Consider the following 16,607-nt stretch of genomic DNA (forward strand, 5'->3'; position numbering starts at 1 on the left):
ATCTAATATGGCCAAGCTATGCAGGAGCACCGGGCTGTGGACATGAACTCGACTCCACTGAAGCTGAGACTACAGTGGCCACAGAATACCTGGTGGAGAGCGAGTCCCATTCAGAGCTGCCACAACTGTCAGTCGCCGTTAGATGCGATGCTTTGTGCGCTGATTGATTTAATCAAAGTTGCATGAGCAGCACGGGTATATCTGGCATATAATGCCGCCAGGCCAGGCCGAGTCTTCACCCATTAGTTTCACGTCCCATGGTAATCCATTACAGTTTGCGAGCGATTGGCTTTTAATCCCACGACGACGGCACAGTCGCATCTGTAGTTGCTGATGACCAAAACCGATGACCTGGTTTGCGGAACATGCAATTGATATGTCCACGAAAGAAATCAGACATCGATGATGGGGTCTGCCAGCCATTGGAATGCCCTGCAGTGGGAAAGGAATATCGCAATGAATTCGAGAGTTGGCGATGATGTTGTTGAAATCCATACTGGAGCAAGAAAGTTCATTGTTTTAACATCCTAGTAATGGTTACTCAATGTTACACATTCACCTTCCAATGGGGTTTTCAAGAAGAATCTGCTTAGGATCCCTTTTATATCACAGTATATCCCACACTACAACAATCTCCATCACCATCAATTGATAGACCCACAAAAGAAAGCTCTCAACATTAAGGCTAGGGTACTCAGTGACCGCAATTTAATCCGCAAATGCTGAATGAATTAAGAGGCCTGAGGAAATATGCCCATTTATATCAACCTATATACCCAGCTCATTCCGACGACAATCCAACATCAATGGCGAAGCACTAAAGACAACAAACCGAGTGACTTCGTCGCCAATTGCGGGTCCAATCAATGTCAACTTTCAAAACAAATAAAGTTGCCATTAATGCCGCACGCTGAGTACGTTTGTTTTTCATACGTTTTTTTCTTTTTTTTCATTTTGTTGTCCATTTTTTAGTAGTTTTTTGCTCACACTCGACATTTGGCGCGTTTTTAAAGCGGTTTTTAGGCTTAGCCCCAGCGACGCGCCGACTGTTTTTAAGGCGTTTTTCGTGTTCATTTCATGTTTATTTATGAGCGGCTCTAACAGCTGCCAGTCCTCGATGGCTGTGGTAACCCGAGCTGGCCAAGAAGCCAAGAAGTCCACCATGGATGGAACCGTGGAACCGTGGAAAGTGAAATTGTCAGATGGCGTGTGAACAAGCGCCGCTGACAGTTTGGGGAGCACTGATCCCAGATGGTCGAGGTGATATCACAATTTTTATTGGGGAGTCAAGGGGTTGAAAGCCAGAAGTTGATTGCCTTAATTGATTATATTCATCGCGGTATTTTGTTATTATTATTCGGAATTTACATATTTGGCAATTGTTATGGTTGGGCATAACTAGACTGTGAAATGATTGATGTGAATTTGACCGCACGCTGGAGAAAGGTTGAATTGTTAATTGATTAATGTAAAGATATCAAACTGATTCAATTGAGCATTAATTGACTGACCTCACCTGACGGCTGAAGTTCAATCATAAAGGTTGATTCAGGAATTTAATGGGTGCTGCACATGGTATGTTCCCTCCAAACGTAAGGCTGTGGCAGCTTCTTATAGAATTTTTCAAGCAGCTAAGACTCTAGTTCGTGGCAAGGACAGTTCGTCAACCGTTTGTGCCACTTTCGAAGTGCTGCCATGCATAATTAATAAATCTTTGGCTGACAAAACGCCAACAAATTGGCAACTCGCGCTGGCCTTAAATAACTTGTTGGCTTTTATCTATCGGGGATCGCTTATTAAAACAGTTGCACTCTGATAAACGAGATGGCGAACCGGCGATTGTGGCGAGTGGTCGATTGCACATGAAATATATTCATATCGCGCAGATAATAGTTGCAACTGCGGCACCGAGCCAACAAAGAAACTGGTTAACCAACTAACAAACTAACAGCCTTACTGACTGAATGTCCGAGTGCGTCTTTCCCAATTGGCGGCCAGTTTGTATTTCTCAGAGGCAAAAAGCGCAGTATCTCTGCGCGATTCCCAAATGCTTCTCCTGGTTTCACCGCTGCCGCACCTGAGCTCGCCCGTTCAATTTGTAATTAAACTATAAATATTTATTCATTTCACTGTGCAAGTCAGCAAATTATTCCGAGCTGGGCACGTGTTTGGATTTCGTAGTTTGTTCATTTGTCCGTTGGTTTTTTGTGGCCGCTCGACCTGTCACAGGTGGCTGAGGCGCAAAACCAGTTTTGTACAAGTAGTTCTTGGGCAGGGTTCCCTTCCCGAAAGGCGACCAACCAACAGCCAAAACCAAACAGCCCAGCAAACAAAAAACAGAACACAAAACTTGTTTCCGACCGCAAGACAAGCTGGAAAAGTGGGGAAAACGAAGGAGAAGGTTCACAAACACAGACGTGACCATGATGAAGCTGTTGGTGAAAAGGACGAGTCAGTGCCGACTTTATATACCCATCTATATGTAGTTGTACCCGTCTCCCCGAGGAAATCAGCGGCTGGCAAAGTAAACCGAATTCGACTCGAGCCCAGAATCAAAACAAACAACAATGGTCAAACAAAATCGAGCTGTAGAATCCAGAAACCAGAAACCTCGAACGCAAACCCAAATCCAAATCTTTTGCCCTCTTGTTTGATAAGCAACAAAGAGGGGAAATGTAAACGAGCTCAAAACTTTAGCTGCGCTGTTGATTTGAATGCTCCACACCAATATTATATTGTTACCATCCCATCGTCATCGTCGCATCTTCATTGTCTCTTGTTGGACGTGCCTCTTGTGGCTTCCGGTCTTGAAAGAAATCAATAAAATACGACAACAAAAACTTAAAAAAGTGAATTGCAAAGGGGAGCGAAGGCCCTTGAGTGCCCATTGATCGCCATGATCGTGGACAACCAGAGCCAGTCATTGTTGTGATTCCTCGGGGCATTCGATAAAGGAATTAACTGACAATGCTCAGAACATCGGCGTACTAAATGCCGACGAAACGATTACCAAATGGCCGTTTGGGCTGATCCGATTGCTGTCTATAAACAAGCCATCAAATGATTATCTATGGATTGGTGGGACATGTAAGGGGAATGGGTATTTATGTATATTTTTATATATTTATATATATTTGTCTATATATAATCCCTGCTAGCCGACTTCAGCGTTTTCAATCAACTAATTTTGCCATCTCTTTTTTCTTCCATTGCAGGTAAGTTCACACACGGAAAAGCACGAAAGTTGCGAGGGGGTCGACGTAAGTTTGTGGTGCCACCATTAGCCAAATGGCATATTTATCTGGGTAGCATTATTTTGTCGGCGAGGCGCAGAGGCAGCGAATCAGCAATTGTACAAATAATGGAGCCGGCAATCGCGATCTTTCACCAGCCGCTGGGACAGAGTCTTCCATTCTTGAAAAAGCAAAAATACTCGTACCTCGAAGTTGCAGCGGAGACTGTGGCGGCGGATCAAAGTGGACTCGATTGGACTGTGTGGATACAACTTCGTTGTGGGCTTGCCTCTTCCACTTCCCTGCGCCGATCTTCCCGGAGCTGTCCAAGATTTTAATGATGATTTGCTATTTTGTACGCTCGCGGCTCCAAGTCGCCTTGGTCAGGATCCTTGGGGTTCCACTTCGATTTGTGACTGTGTGCGCCACAAACAATCAGAACGGATTAGTTTGTTAATCATTTTATTATGTGGCAGGCCCCAGACCTCGAATTGGGGTTCGATTGGGTCGGATATGAGATTATTTTCGGCTGAAATGATGCATCCAACGCGAAATCGGGTCCACAAGTGGCTGAAAGGAATCCCAAGCAGGAAATCCTTATTAAAGAACACTGAATGTTACTTAAGTCACAAAAACTGTGCAGGTTAATGGTTAACAAGAGATAGCCACTGTTAAAAATAGTTTTTATTTAGCACACGCTATCTTATCTATTCCTCCTGCGATAGTGGAAGTCCACTCTTTCTAATCTTAATTAGCAAGCATAAGGGGGCTCAAATGCAGCAAAGTCACATAGGTCAGAGTCGTCAGCCTCCATCTTCATTGGTTTTCCCCTATCGGAAAATTCAATCAGCTTTGCAGGAAAACACATCCATAATTTAGCAAGGTTAAAGCCATCAGACCTGGCCGAAAGACTGGCACCTGACCTTGCGAGGCCTTCTTCAATTAGTCATTACCGCCCAGGCATCCGCCCATCCTGGGAATACTTTCACTGCGTTCGGAGAAGGGGCAGATGCCTTCATCAATCATCAAACAGCCCAATGCAAATTAGGGGGAGACACGACCACGACCTAGTGGAATAATAAATCAGGAAGCCCAGTGACAACTGCTACAGTTTGCTTCCTTTGTCCAAGTCCAACAAATGTCAAGTGTTGCAGTTGCAGTTGCAGTTGCTGCTGCGCCTGCTGCTGTTGCACGCTGCTCTTGTTTGTTGTTCTTGTTTTTGCGGGGCATAAATCATTGGAAAGGTCAAAGTGCACCCGCCTACGGCATGTCGCCACTAACACCACCAGTCCACCAGTAACGAGCAGAACACACCAAAATCCCGCTGCAAGGGACGAACACATGGTCGCCTGATGTCTGCAGCAGTTGTCAAGTGGGCAGCAGCAACAGTCGCTGCTGCTGCTGCTGCTGCTGTTGCAGCATGATTTATGCGCAGCAACAACACCAGCGGACAATTTCGGGCTGGCCGGATTTATTGAGTTTTACAGTGGACAAGAGCGGTGCGACCTACTTTTATCGCCTGCCCACCAGAGGGGAGCCAATCGAAGGCCAACTATCTTATCGGGTCGAAACCTAATCGGCTTCGGTGGTTATCAGTAAAACAGCATTTTACTGATGGTTAAGCGCTGGTTTTAAATGTGTTTTACTTTTCGGTGGGGAAACCACCACCGTGGCATGGCCACCGTTGAACTTGAACTTTGTTTTGCTGTCTGCAAATTGCCAGCGATAAATTCTTCAATGCATCCCCCACCTCCCCCACCAGCCCCACTGACAGTCAAATTAAAGTTGGCAATTCGGTCGCTGGTTCTGCTGCTGCCTTGGCCATTTAGCATATGGCCCCTTGCACCGACTGCCTTTTATCCCCTTCTATTCGCCGGTTTTTTCCGACTTTCCGACTGCGTGTCGCTCGCAGCTGATGCATAACCGTTTAACGCTTCGTTGCCTCCAACGTGCAAATGAACTGCCGCAACAAGAGTAGCAACAGCAGCAGCAACAGCAGCAGCAACATCATCTGCAGCAACAGCATCGAGCTCCCTTTTCTAGACCCACTACCGTACAGTTTGAGGGGCACTGCGAGGGGTTTGGAGCCACCTCGCTGCTTTTAATTTCGATGTCGTTTTTTCATTTCCCTCGTCTGTTCGCCATTTTCTTTTGGGGTCTTTAATGTTTGACTTTTAGTAGTTGAAGAGGGTGTTTTCTTTCAAAGCGTATTTTTTCCGGACACCAAGATGGGTCTTAAATGCGTAAGAGATGGAGAAAAGTAATTCAAGAGGGAAATATTCCAGCGCAATGGCAACAGAATTGTCAAGTAGCACCCAATACTCCATTGATCAGTTTGGATAAGTTTACTAACTGATACTTACATTAATGATATTAGTGAGTCAGGGCTAGTTTCAACTATATACAATATGGCTTTAACTATTGTGGGTGGTGAACAGCACTTCTCTTTAATCTTGATCCGCTCCAAGCTTGAACTGATTTCTCCAAATTGATCGAACCATGTACGGTTTTGCCGGTTGCTACCGAAACCTGTAAAGTATATAATTTAAAACTTAATTAAATACCTCACTTATCACCGTTGATTCAGCTCCGGAAAATAAAAGCTCGCCTAATGCCGCAAAAACAAAAATTACCATTGGCATGCGGCAAGTTAGTAAGCTGGACATAGGAATGACCTCATCGAAATTATTAGCTGCCGGCAAGACACACAGCTATTGGAAAAATTAAAAGCAAATATAGAGACACATACGCATTACAGCAAACTATAAATGCTAGAATTGCCGGTAATCTGTATTTCAGACTATCCGCCGATTTCCCACTTGTTTACTGATACCCATCTAGCACGTTTCGCTATTTAATTAGCCACTCATTTATGCAAATTGCAATGGCACGCTCTGTAGAGGAACATTTTTAAACGGATATTCATCAGCGGTAGTAGATGAACACTCCCGCAAAAGTTTTTAAGCTCAAGGTCGGAGTGAGGCACTGCTTTATGGGTGAAACTGACTTGGCGGCGGCTGCTCCTGATTAAAATCACAGGCACTTGCCACTTTATCACCCACCGAAAGGAAAATGGCTCGGTAATCGTTTTAATTGTTGGCGGAAATGAAAGGATGTGCTCCTGCAGCTGCCGCCTTGTGCGGCGTGCCACGTTGCTCATACGCACCGTAATCAATTTTTATGCTTGCCACTGCCACATACGTGAGTTGGCAGCCAAACGAAGCTGATTCCAGAGCCCTTTCCCAAATGTGCTGAAGCGGAGAAAGTTGAAAGGGTTTCTACGTGGTTTTTTAATGCAAATCGTGTTGATTGTAATGTGCGCCGGTGGGCTGTACACTTGTTGTGATCACGTTTGCCAATTCATAATTTAATTAGTCTGGCGCACATAAAACTCCCGCCTGTCGCCCAATTTAATAGAACTAAAATGCTAAAATACTCTACGAGCAATTCTACCAGCAGAACGAAAAGATTGTGCTACTGCTTCATTACTTCCTCGGCAATTACAGCATCCGCTCTGACTCACCACTTTTCTTCTCCGAGTTTCCCTAATGGCTCTCATCAACTTGATGCAGAAATATATATTTTTTCCCTGGGTTTTCCTATGCCCATATTTGCGACCAGTCACGTCGGCCCATAAAAAATAAGCAACGATAGCAAAAGCTGACATAACAAAGCACTAGAAATGGTATGGGTTCTCAAATTCACACGGCGATACAATTGGTATTGAGAAGCAACCCAAAACTTTAGCTGGAATAACATACCATTACTTACTTTCAACTCAGTTAGTACTCCGCAGACATCCTTAGATTGCCATTCATACTGAAAGACACTACTGAAAAGGTTTAGAATTTAAAGTGGACGTGAAAAATAAGTGAACAACTTAGGGCTACGTTCTCTAAGTGCGCAGGAGTGGGACCAGAAGTTCTAAAAAGTTCTTAAACCCGGCTTTGAGCCCAGCTTTGAGCCGGCTTATTGTGGGTGAGTCATGTGGCCGGGTTGAGTTGCAAGTTGCGGGTGCAACGCCATGCATGCCAAACAGCAACGCCAGGCCTCAGAATGCGGGGCACGATCGAGATGTGCTCAAAACGGGCGATAATGGATTGTACAGACCTGGCCGAAGCCCATACCCACCTCAAACTAATCGCTCCTCTCATCTTCTTCCTTGCAGGCCCATGTGGTCACCGCCTTCGAGCAGTCGCTGTCCAACATGACCAACCGACTGCATCAATTGACGGCGACGGCGGAGCGAAAGGACGGCGAGCTGACGGACATGCGGCAGACCATCGAGTTGCTGAGGAAGCAGTCCATCCAGGCGGGACTGACCACGGCGCACATGCAGAGCATGGGCGTCCAGACCCAGGGTCAAGGTCAGCTGCAGGGTCAGCCGGGCTCAGAGCAGAAGCCACCGACCTCAGGTTCCCAACGCGCCATCAACGCCAACAACGGCTCTCTGCCCCTGGGAATGCAGCGACAGCACAGCACCGACTCCATGTGCTCCCTGAACTCCATCAGCTCGGGGTGCTCGGCGGCCCAGGACAAGAACAAGGCCAACAAGAAGAAGGGCTGGCTGCGAAGCAGCTTCACCAAGGCCTTTTCCCGCAATGCCAAGATCTCCAAGACGAGTCGTCATGTGGGTCACCATCACCACCACAACCACTCGCAGCAAGAGTTGACTGCTGGGAAAATTCCACTGCACAATGGTCACGGTGAACCCTTGGGACTGGCCTCGTTGGCCACCCAACCTGCTCCTCCTCTGCCGAATAGCAAGCAGAGCAGTCCCGCCAAGACCGTCACCCTCATAGACAATGCCAAGCCCATCGATGCCATTGACCAGGAGGATCAGCATGTGGTCGAGGACCTCAAGAAGCAGCTGCGCGAAAAGGATCTCGTCCTGACCGACATTCGCCTGGAGGCCTTGAGCTCGGCCTCCCAGCTGGAGAGCCTCAAGGAGATGATGAACAAGATGCGGGCGGAGATGATGTCCCTGAAGCACAACAATGAGCGTCTCCAGAAACTGGTGACCACCCGATCCCTGGTTGGTTCGGAGGCCAGCTTGGGCCAGGCCATCAGTCCCAATGGATCTGTTGCTGGAAGCTCCGAGGTGTCACGGCGCTATTCCCTCGCCGACAGCAACAATCGGCCACCCATGGAACTCCCGGCTCGACTCAGTGAAGAACTTGAACTGGAGGAGGAGTGTTTGCCACCTGCCCCGGCTCCCGAACAACCACCACCGGCTCCAAATGGCGTCAATGTGGCTCCTCTCAGTCCCAGTACCCACGTGGACCTAACACCACCTCCTCCTGCCTTGGAGGCGGCTCCTATGGCCAGTCCTGTGCACATGGCCAGTGCCACGGAGGAGTTGGCCGATGTGTGCGATGGCAAGAAGATAGACATTGCCTGTTATCTGGGTCAGCCAGAGGCGTTTTCCAAGTACTGTGAGGAGCTGCAGGAACTCGATGGCTTCTATGCCAATGGCCACGAGGCGGATACCCAATCCCAAAGCGAGAGGAAGTCCAACTATGCCAGCACCAGCTGCAACGAGTTCGTCATAGCCTGCACCTACATCTCCGGCAAGACAACGTGGCAGAACCTGGACTACGTGGTGCGCAAGACCTTCAAGGACTACGTGGCGCGCATTGATCCGGGCACCAATCTGGGCCTCAATACGGACTCCATCACCTCGTACCACCTGGGTGAGGCGAAGAGGGGTCCCGAGATGGGATTCCCGGAACTTCTGCCCTGTGGTTACATAGTGGGCAGCGTGAGAACCCTATATATCTGCCTCCAGGGGGTGGGAAGTTTGGCTTTTGACAGCCTCATCCCCCGCAGCATTGTTCACCGATACATCAGCCTGCTCACGGAGCACCGTCGCCTGATCCTGTGCGGGCCCAGCGGCACTGGAAAGTCCTACCTGGCCCGTCGACTAGCCGAGTTTCTTGTCGCCCGCTCCGCCAGGGGCAATCCTTCGGAGGCTATTGCCACGTTCAAGTAAGTCTTAAAGAGTCCACCCTCTGTTTTAGATTGGTAAACCATTTCTCCCCGTTAGTGTGGACCACAAATCCTCGAAGGATCTGCGTCAGTATCTGGGCCACATTGCCGAACAGGCTGCCATTGCCAATGGAGTCTCCGAACTTCCCTGTGTGATTATTTTGGACAACCTGCACCATGCCTCCGCCTTGGGCGATGTTTTCTCCTGTCTCTTGAGCGCAGGGCCTGCCAACAAGCTGCCCTGCATCATTGGCACCATGTCGCAGGCCACTTGCAACACCACCAACCTGCAGCTGCACCACAATTTCCGATGGGTATGCTTTAGTGGACCTTAAGAAACTAGATCATTATCTATTTTTTCATCACTTTCAACAGGTTCTCACAGCCAATCACATGGAGCCCGTGAAAGGCTTCCTGGGTCGCTTCCTGAGGCGTCGACTCTTCCAGCTGGAGCTGCAGACGCAACATCCTCAACCGGAGCTGGCGGCTGTTCTGGCCTGGCTGCCCTCCGTTTGGCAGCACATCAACCGATTCCTGGAGGTGCACAGCTCCAGTGATGTGACCATCGGACCGAGGCTATTCCTCGCCTGCCCGATGGATCTGAAGGACTCGCAGGTGTGGTTCACCGACATCTGGAACTACCACTTGTCGCCATATTTGGTGGAGGCGGTGCGCGAGGGAGTTCAGCTCTACGGACGACGAGGAGGTGCCTGGAACGATCCCTCCGCCTTCATTAGGAACTCCTACCCGTGGCCCTACGGTCCGGACTCAGTGCCTCCATTACGACAAATCAATGCCGAGGATGTGGGACTCGAAGGCGTGGCTCTAACCAACGGAGACCAACAGGATCCCTTGGTAAGCTATAGGATTGCCATTCTTCCCTTGATTTCTAACTTATGAGGCGTTTCATCAATAGCTCAACATGCTGATGCGCCTGCAGGAGGCGGCCAACTACTCGGAGGCTCAGGATCAGGAATCCGATTGCGCCAGCTTGGACTCCAATGTCACGCCCGAAAGTTCCGCTGGAGCAGAGTGAACAGAGTGAACAGCTATTAAGCCAACCTCTTCGTACATGCCAAATTTAGATGGACTAACTAAAGGAAACTCACCAGCTGAGGGTCAGCTGCACCCAAGATAACCTTCCCCCGCACAAATGAGACTTCTTGCACTACTTTCGCAGCGAGGTTCAAAAGCAGTTCCAAGAGTTTGCCATTTGCACAAGTTCCCGAATTCACCACCCATCGTATCTAACCACTCCCTGCCATCTAGAGTAAATTGCACTTTTTAGCGCACTTGTTAAAAATGCAAATTGTCCACGCAACTAAAGAAACCTGATAACGAAGCACTACCATCCCAAAATGCGAGGACCCCGGCTGCGTTTCCGAAATACCCAACTCTTGAGAAATGAAACCTTAAGCAACATGAAATGTTAAAGAGATAAGACAAGTGGATTCATTTTTGTACATATAGAACAAACTAAACCGAAATCCCCTATGCTTAAGTGTGAATCTGACCGGCGGTCTAGACTTTTTATACCCTTTATCCCAGCCCAGAACCGGCGGATCATATAAATTAAATTGCAACTAATATCTAACTCTATTGTAAATGTAGCTATAAGTTTTTGCTACTACCAATTTACAAGATGTATAGTTGAAGGAAAAAGCTTTCACTTTAGTTTAATTATTTGCGTAATTATCATTAAATATTGTTACAAACATATTGCATATTTATAAAGCCCAATAAAGCAAAATACCATTAAAATATTTATTATGCCAAGCCGCGCTTAAACACAGGAATACGCGAGAGTGAATACGTAATGCCCCATCCTCGATAAAATAGCAAAATTTCCGAACTCCAGATCCCTATCGAAAGATAAGCTCATATAATACCAGCCCAAGCAGCAAAACTATATGATACGATAAAGCAAATTATGTGTCTCTGTCTAATTTAAATGTGTGCATTTATGAGATATGACATCAAATCAAAATAAAATATAATATCAAACATTAATTGTTGTTTCTTTTATTACTCCCAAACTGCGATACAAAAGACAAAAATATAATAGCTGGCATTACTTTCAGTTTCTATGGTACATTTCAAATATCCCGCCATGTTGCGATATATTGACTTATCGATATATTTCTATCTATATTTTTATTCAATTTGCGGTCACACTGTTACGGCCGAAAAATACCAAAAGACCGAGTACAGATTACCCATCCATATATACCATCTTTTGTATATTCCTTTTGGTCACATTGTTCAGCAAGTCTAAGAAAAGTAGGTAAAAGTGCTTTAAAATTTGTTTAAATTACGAAAATTACAAACTCCCTTCGACCACAAACCCATTTAATATAACGAGCGGGTTAAGCATCACTAGATATATTAAAAAGCTTGTTGCCACCGGTTCAAAAGCCGTTTTCCGGTAGATGCAACCGCCCTACCGATTACACAACATCTGTGATGGCAGTGAAAAATGGGAGAATTATGCGGATATTATGCCACCCACAGCACGAAATCGGAAGAAATATGTGGCGACAGGCCTACCTGGAACACCAAAACAATGGGATTCCTATGGAAATTGTTTCTATAACTCGGCACGTAGTGCTGCTAGCTATTACATAACCTTCAACTAAGAGAGCTTCATATACCCGTGAGAATTCACGGCTGACCGCCTAGTTGGGTTGGAAATTTGACTTTAGTGGGTCCAAGACCTCATGTTCCTGTTTTGACAGCTTATAAATTGATATTCATTTGGTTCGCTTGCAGACTTTGTGAGAAAATGGCCCTGCGACTACTCAACAGTGCTGTGCTCCGCCAGCTGGCCTCCCAGCTGCCCAAGAGTGCCCAGGTGGGCAGCGTGGCCGCCGTCCACACGCTGGACAAGATCGGCAAGCGGGAGATCGTGGGCTACGGCTGGAACGGCACCGCCTGCTACGCAGATCGCGTGGATTACCCTCTGCCCGCCGTGCGTTTCCGTGAGCCCACCAACGAGATCAACGCTCTGCGCGCCAAGGAGCAGGGAGACTGGAAGAAGCTCAGCCCCCAGGAGATCAAGGCCCTGTACCGCGCCAGCTTCTGTCAGACAATCGCCGAGGTTCAGGCTGGATCCGGCGAGTGGAAGCTCCACCTGGGCGTGGCGTTGCTTTTCACCGCCGCCGCCATCTGGGTGGCCGTGCTGATGAACCTCTTCGGTAAGCCTTTGACTAGGCCTTTTGGGGTTTTTTATTATTGAGCATTTTCCTTTCAGTGTACGATGAGTTGCCCGTTACCTTCGACGAGGAGCACCAGAAGGCCCAGCTGCAGCGCATCATCGACCTGGAAATCAACCCCGTCACCGGATTGACCTCCAAGTGGGACTACGAGAACAAGAAGTGGAAGAACTAAGTGCGCTGTCGTTAAATAATTCCGCGATTCTGTGTGATTAAGTTAGCCGACGTCTATGTGTATTAAGTAAAAGCAAGATAGTCGAAATTAAAGTTATGGCTGCTGCCTAAACGAAACGATCTTGGGTCAGTAATCAGTTTCTGTCCGCAAGCCAACCTCAAAGATCAGTTAAAGAGCAATGATTGTAATTCGATTTATTAACAGACCAATTTGTATGTAGATTACAAACTTTACGTTATAGCTGCAAATTAGGGACTACAATTCAGCAGGCATAGCCAATTTAATTGCCACGACGACGATGAAGAGATCTTTTATATTTATTCCCTTTGCTGTCATTTTTCTTAACCTCCTCCACAAGGATCTTCAAAGCTTGGAAGGCTTTCGGGTTTTTGCCAAATTCCTTTTCAAACATGCGACCGAATCTTAAAATCAATGGTTTCAGTTTCGGAGATAGCATGTGTCTCTCGTTGTCGGTTCTAAAACAGACGATTTTAAAGGCATTGCAAGATATACCAGGAGAACACTACTTACACAGCTCCATTTTTTTTCACCGCTTTCAAGATCTTAACAACGCTCAGAATGTCCTTAAATAATACGTACTTTGCTGTAGTAGAAAGTTCGCCGTCAAAGAATATCTTCAGTTCCTCATCAGTTAGATTCTTCACTCGATCCAATTCCTCCAGCTCTGATTTTTCTTTTTGGTAAACGCGCTGACTTCTCCTGGAAAAGAGGAGTTTCTTTATCGCAGAGCATCCATATTTGATGCAGATGATGCCCCTACCTCCAGTGCGAAATATTCTTAGCTGTTCGTTCCTTCTGTTTCAAATGACCTGCTCTGGGTTTGGAAGGCTCCTTTTCCTTTTCCTTTGGAACTGCCGCGTTTGCTTCCGAGCCTCGGTTATAGCTAAAGTAAGTGAAAGGTAAAATGCATTTATCCTCAACTTGGTCGAATCTGTTCTTACTGTTTGTGCCAATCGTAACCCTCGTATGGAGGTCTGTGCAGATTGTGTGATCGGAGATGACGCTGTCTGTCAGACTCCGAGTGGTTCTGGTTAGCTTTGCTGTCCACATGGACGAGGAGCATCAGCAGGCAGTGGAGGATGAGGATCCCAGCGGGATAGAGCCTTGATCCCATGGCTGTAGGTTACAGAGTGAAAATTACTTACGCGTCAAATCACAATTAGAGGGCTGAGATGTAATATGGAACCAATTGATTCCCAATTAGTGACTTAGCTTAAAATACAAAATAAAGAACTTATTTGTAAGATAAAGGGGCAATTTATATGTATTAAATATGTATTTCTCCTCATTTGAAATGCATATCGCTTGCCTAGCAACAATTAATGTAGTTCAATTTATTATTTGCACATTTGAACATTGAAAATGCTGAATTAAGCAGTGATCCATTGATATGATGAGCAAGGTTTCCGCTTCCCATTGTCTGACGAGATCCGAGACATTATGGCCCTGTGAACGATTTTGTAACCGGCCATAGGCAATCGCGTGCAATCCCGACCTCGCCAGCCATTAGATGGAGTGATGTTGTTTATGGTGGTGTTTCACACGTGCTGGCCAGTTTTTCCAGCGCTTTTCCTTCTCGATATTGTGGAATCCATCGTGGCCCACGTGTCTGGGCAGTACCATCTGCAGGCACAAAAAGGGGCACTAGTATGAAAATTATAAAGTATAGTATATGCGATACGATTTTAGTCTAACTTATGTAACTTACCAAGCAGAAAAAAACCAACCGCATTGCGAAACAATAGAATGGCAACTAATTTCATTCGTCATCTTTAAAGGTCTTGGTAAAACCTTATAGTGGGTCCCCATTTCTGACGAAATATTGTATCAATACTAAAATGATTTATGTTTTGATCTGTATTCAATAATCTTTCGAGATTGGTGACAAAATTATAGGGCGTACTGGGTAGTAGTAGCTAAGGACCTGGCGTGGTGAAGGCGTCGTTCCAGCGAGCCCAATGCTTCTCCGTCTTCAGGTTGTGAAAGCCATCATGTGCTCTAACGTGTCGAGGACCCTTTATATGGTTTCCCGGCTTTACAAATGGATCTCCGCCATTTTCCGGGCCAGGCGGATCGCTTGGGTTGGTGCTATTTGTGGGTGATCCTGTGACCTCCGACCCCGCTACAGTGGTCTGAGTTATTTCTCCGGTAGAACTGCCTTCTGTTGTTGGAGAAGTTTCACCAGCTGATTGCGACGCCGGAGATGATTCAGCCGCAGGGGTTTCCTGAGCCTCGAGAGCGGCTACCAAGAATATAGCGATTCCAATCTAAAACAAAGAATACATTCGAGTGTGTGCAAAAATGAGGGAATACCCCGTGAACCTCACCAGCTTCAGTGCAAGTTTCGCCATGTCATATACTGCGTCGAAACCAGAAACCAGAAGCGCCGACTGGGCAAAGCCACCTTTTATAGTCGCTGCGCAGGTGGAATCGATTGGAGCAGTTCAAAATTGATTAGAGGAATCGCTGCCTGATTTTGCGATTTTGCGGGCAGAACCAATTCTCTTTGTGACCAACTGATAGATGGCGATCTTTAATTGCGAACGCAGTCAGGGAAATTCCGGCAGACGCATCCAACACCTGATGCCAATCGGGTTTTTCGAGAGAGATCGAGAGCTGATTGCTCTGGGGCTGACTGTAATTGTGGGCTTAATGATTTCCATAATTGTGGGCGATTCTGGACCTATATAAGTCAGCTATGGCCGGCAGACAGCAATCAGTTTTCGCTGGGCCCTTGCTAGTTGAACTTAGTCGGTTGAGATGTTCATCAAGCTGCTTCTAATCAGCCAGGTTGGTGCCAGATCTTGGCCTGAACAGGGAAAATGATTCGAACTATGATTTAATATGTATTTTAATTACAGCTACTGGCGCTGAGCTACGCTCAACTGTCGCTCGATGAGGCTAAAAAACAAATCGATGCCTCGGCTTATAGCGACGAGGAGACTACCGATGCTAAGCAGCTGCCGGAGCCCAGCCTTCCCCTGCAGTACGATCCTCATCATCCCCACAAGAAAGTGACTACCACCACTCCCGAACCAGAAACCACAACTCCAAAGCCAGAGCCCACCACAACGCCTGCAATACAGCAGGAAGGGGAGGCCACTGCTGCTCCGGATGACGGATTGGGACAACTGGACGATGGCTTGCAACAAAACAATGATGGATCTGCTCTCCCAGAGTCCACCACTCCAGAGCCGGAAACCACCAGCACTACGACGACCACCACTACAACTACCACAGCGCCAAAGTCCCATAAGCATGAGCCCCATTCTCATCCGCACCCTCACCCTTATCCATACCCCATTCAGTATCCCTACTCCCACCCCGGACTAATATTCTCCGCCGCGGGCCCTAAGCTTCCTCCTCCATCGGCGACACCGCCCACTCCCAAAGATGCGGACAAGGAATCGCCGGAGGTATCTGGATACCCCTCCTATCCGATCTTCAGGTCACCTTACGCTCCCTACCAACCACCGGTGTTCCCCCAGCCTCGTAACTGGCCAGGCTTTCCGGGATACGGACCTCCCAGCCCCGGTTTCGGATACCCTCACAGTCACGATCACGAGGACGACTCCGGCGAGGATAAGCACAAGGATAAGTCAGGGGAAGAGGATAAAGAGGATAAAGAGGACGTGGCCCTGAAGCCACCCGGATTTGGATACCCGCAGGTCTATTTCATTCCGCGAAGACCAGTGATCTCTGCACCCAGCTTTCCGCGTCCAGGATCCGGATATGGTTCTCCCTACGGCTATGGACGCTACTAATACTCTGCGCTGAATACTGACAGATAGTCAATATTATGTTAGTCTTATTTAATTATTGAAATGTACTTCCTAACACATTAAACACCTATTATAAATTTTATATATGGTGTATTATTAATTACCACATAGGCTTTCGATCGTGAGAGTCTCAGTACAATGTTCTTCAATTAATGTGGGCGTCATATTTTGCATAGCTTGCATTTTTCTTTCTGTG

The 16,607-nt window shown here is 47.0% G+C and overlaps 6 protein-coding genes and 1 long non-coding RNA gene across 17 annotated transcripts in view; 4 read left to right on the plus strand and 3 right to left on the minus strand.

Annotated features, from left to right (window-relative positions):
* LOC6548947 (protein sickie) overlaps positions 1-11,227 on the plus strand; it is a 135,234-nt gene extending 124,007 nt beyond the window's left edge. For 6 of the 10 annotated variants that reach the window (XM_015156478.2, XM_015156483.2, XM_001974168.3 and 3 more), the window contains 4 exons: positions 7,402-9,221; positions 9,280-9,535; positions 9,597-10,076; positions 10,138-11,227. In XM_015156478.2, the coding sequence (XP_015011964.2) occupies positions 7,402-9,221; positions 9,280-9,535; positions 9,597-10,076; positions 10,138-10,257 (2,676 nt within the window). In that variant the 3' untranslated portion in view covers positions 10,258-11,227. The remainder of the gene's footprint in view (positions 1-7,401; positions 9,222-9,279; positions 9,536-9,596; positions 10,077-10,137) is intronic. The other 4 variants (XM_026980251.1, XM_015156475.2, XM_026980252.1 and 1 more) reach the window with 1 other exon arrangement.
* On the plus strand, positions 3,024-3,260 carry LOC113564266. The gene is made up of 2 exons (XR_003407859.1): positions 3,024-3,087; positions 3,216-3,260. It is a non-coding gene; the product is annotated as an uncharacterized LOC113564266 (long non-coding RNA).
* Positions 11,228-11,420: 193 nt separating the features above from the next.
* Positions 11,421-12,728, plus strand: LOC6548944. 2 transcript variants are annotated; one of them, XM_015156486.2, is made up of 3 exons: positions 11,421-11,501; positions 11,991-12,415; positions 12,472-12,728. In XM_015156486.2, the coding sequence occupies exons 2-3, from the start codon at positions 12,004-12,006 to the stop codon at positions 12,606-12,608; spliced, it is 549 nt and encodes a 182-aa protein (XP_015011972.1). In that variant the 5' UTR covers positions 11,421-11,501; positions 11,991-12,003; the 3' UTR covers positions 12,609-12,728. The 2 variants fall into 2 exon arrangements, with proteins under 2 accessions (XP_015011972.1, XP_015011971.1); XM_015156485.2 differs by having other exon boundaries at positions 11,431-11,505.
* A 57-nt stretch (positions 12,729-12,785) lies between these two features.
* On the minus strand, positions 12,786-13,759 carry LOC6548943. Its single transcript, XM_001974164.3, has 4 exons — positions 13,571-13,759; positions 13,390-13,512; positions 13,140-13,328; positions 12,786-13,084 (listed from the first exon to the last, which is right to left on the minus strand). Exons 1-4 carry the CDS (start codon positions 13,741-13,743, stop codon positions 12,889-12,891), a joined length of 681 nt encoding a protein of 226 aa, XP_001974200.1. The 5' UTR covers positions 13,744-13,759; the 3' UTR covers positions 12,786-12,888.
* Positions 13,760-13,934: 175 nt separating this feature from the next.
* On the minus strand, positions 13,935-14,435 carry LOC26526374. Its single transcript, XM_015157308.2, has 2 exons — positions 14,338-14,435; positions 13,935-14,273 (listed from the first exon to the last, which is right to left on the minus strand). The coding sequence occupies exons 1-2, from the start codon at positions 14,359-14,361 to the stop codon at positions 14,136-14,138; spliced, it is 162 nt and encodes a 53-aa protein (XP_015012794.1). The 5' UTR covers positions 14,362-14,435; the 3' UTR covers positions 13,935-14,135.
* A 33-nt stretch (positions 14,436-14,468) lies between these two features.
* Positions 14,469-15,018, minus strand: LOC6548967. The gene is made up of 2 exons (XM_001974163.2): positions 14,957-15,018; positions 14,469-14,896 (listed from the first exon to the last, which is right to left on the minus strand). The coding sequence occupies exons 1-2, from the start codon at positions 14,978-14,980 to the stop codon at positions 14,546-14,548; spliced, it is 375 nt and encodes a 124-aa protein (XP_001974199.1). The 5' UTR covers positions 14,981-15,018; the 3' UTR covers positions 14,469-14,545.
* Positions 15,019-15,275: 257 nt separating this feature from the next.
* Positions 15,276-16,493, plus strand: LOC6548966 (proteoglycan 4). Its single transcript, XM_001974162.3, has 2 exons — positions 15,276-15,419; positions 15,491-16,493. The coding sequence occupies exons 1-2, from the start codon at positions 15,390-15,392 to the stop codon at positions 16,391-16,393; spliced, it is 933 nt and encodes a 310-aa protein (XP_001974198.1). The 5' UTR covers positions 15,276-15,389; the 3' UTR covers positions 16,394-16,493.
* Positions 16,494-16,607: the final 114 nt, after the last annotated feature.

This window comes from Drosophila erecta, unplaced genomic scaffold (genome assembly GCF_003286155.1).
Source record: "Drosophila erecta strain 14021-0224.00,06,07 unplaced genomic scaffold, DereRS2 tig00000092-arrow-pilon, whole genome shotgun sequence".
Classification (NCBI taxonomy): Eukaryota; Metazoa; Arthropoda; class Insecta; order Diptera; family Drosophilidae; genus Drosophila; species Drosophila erecta.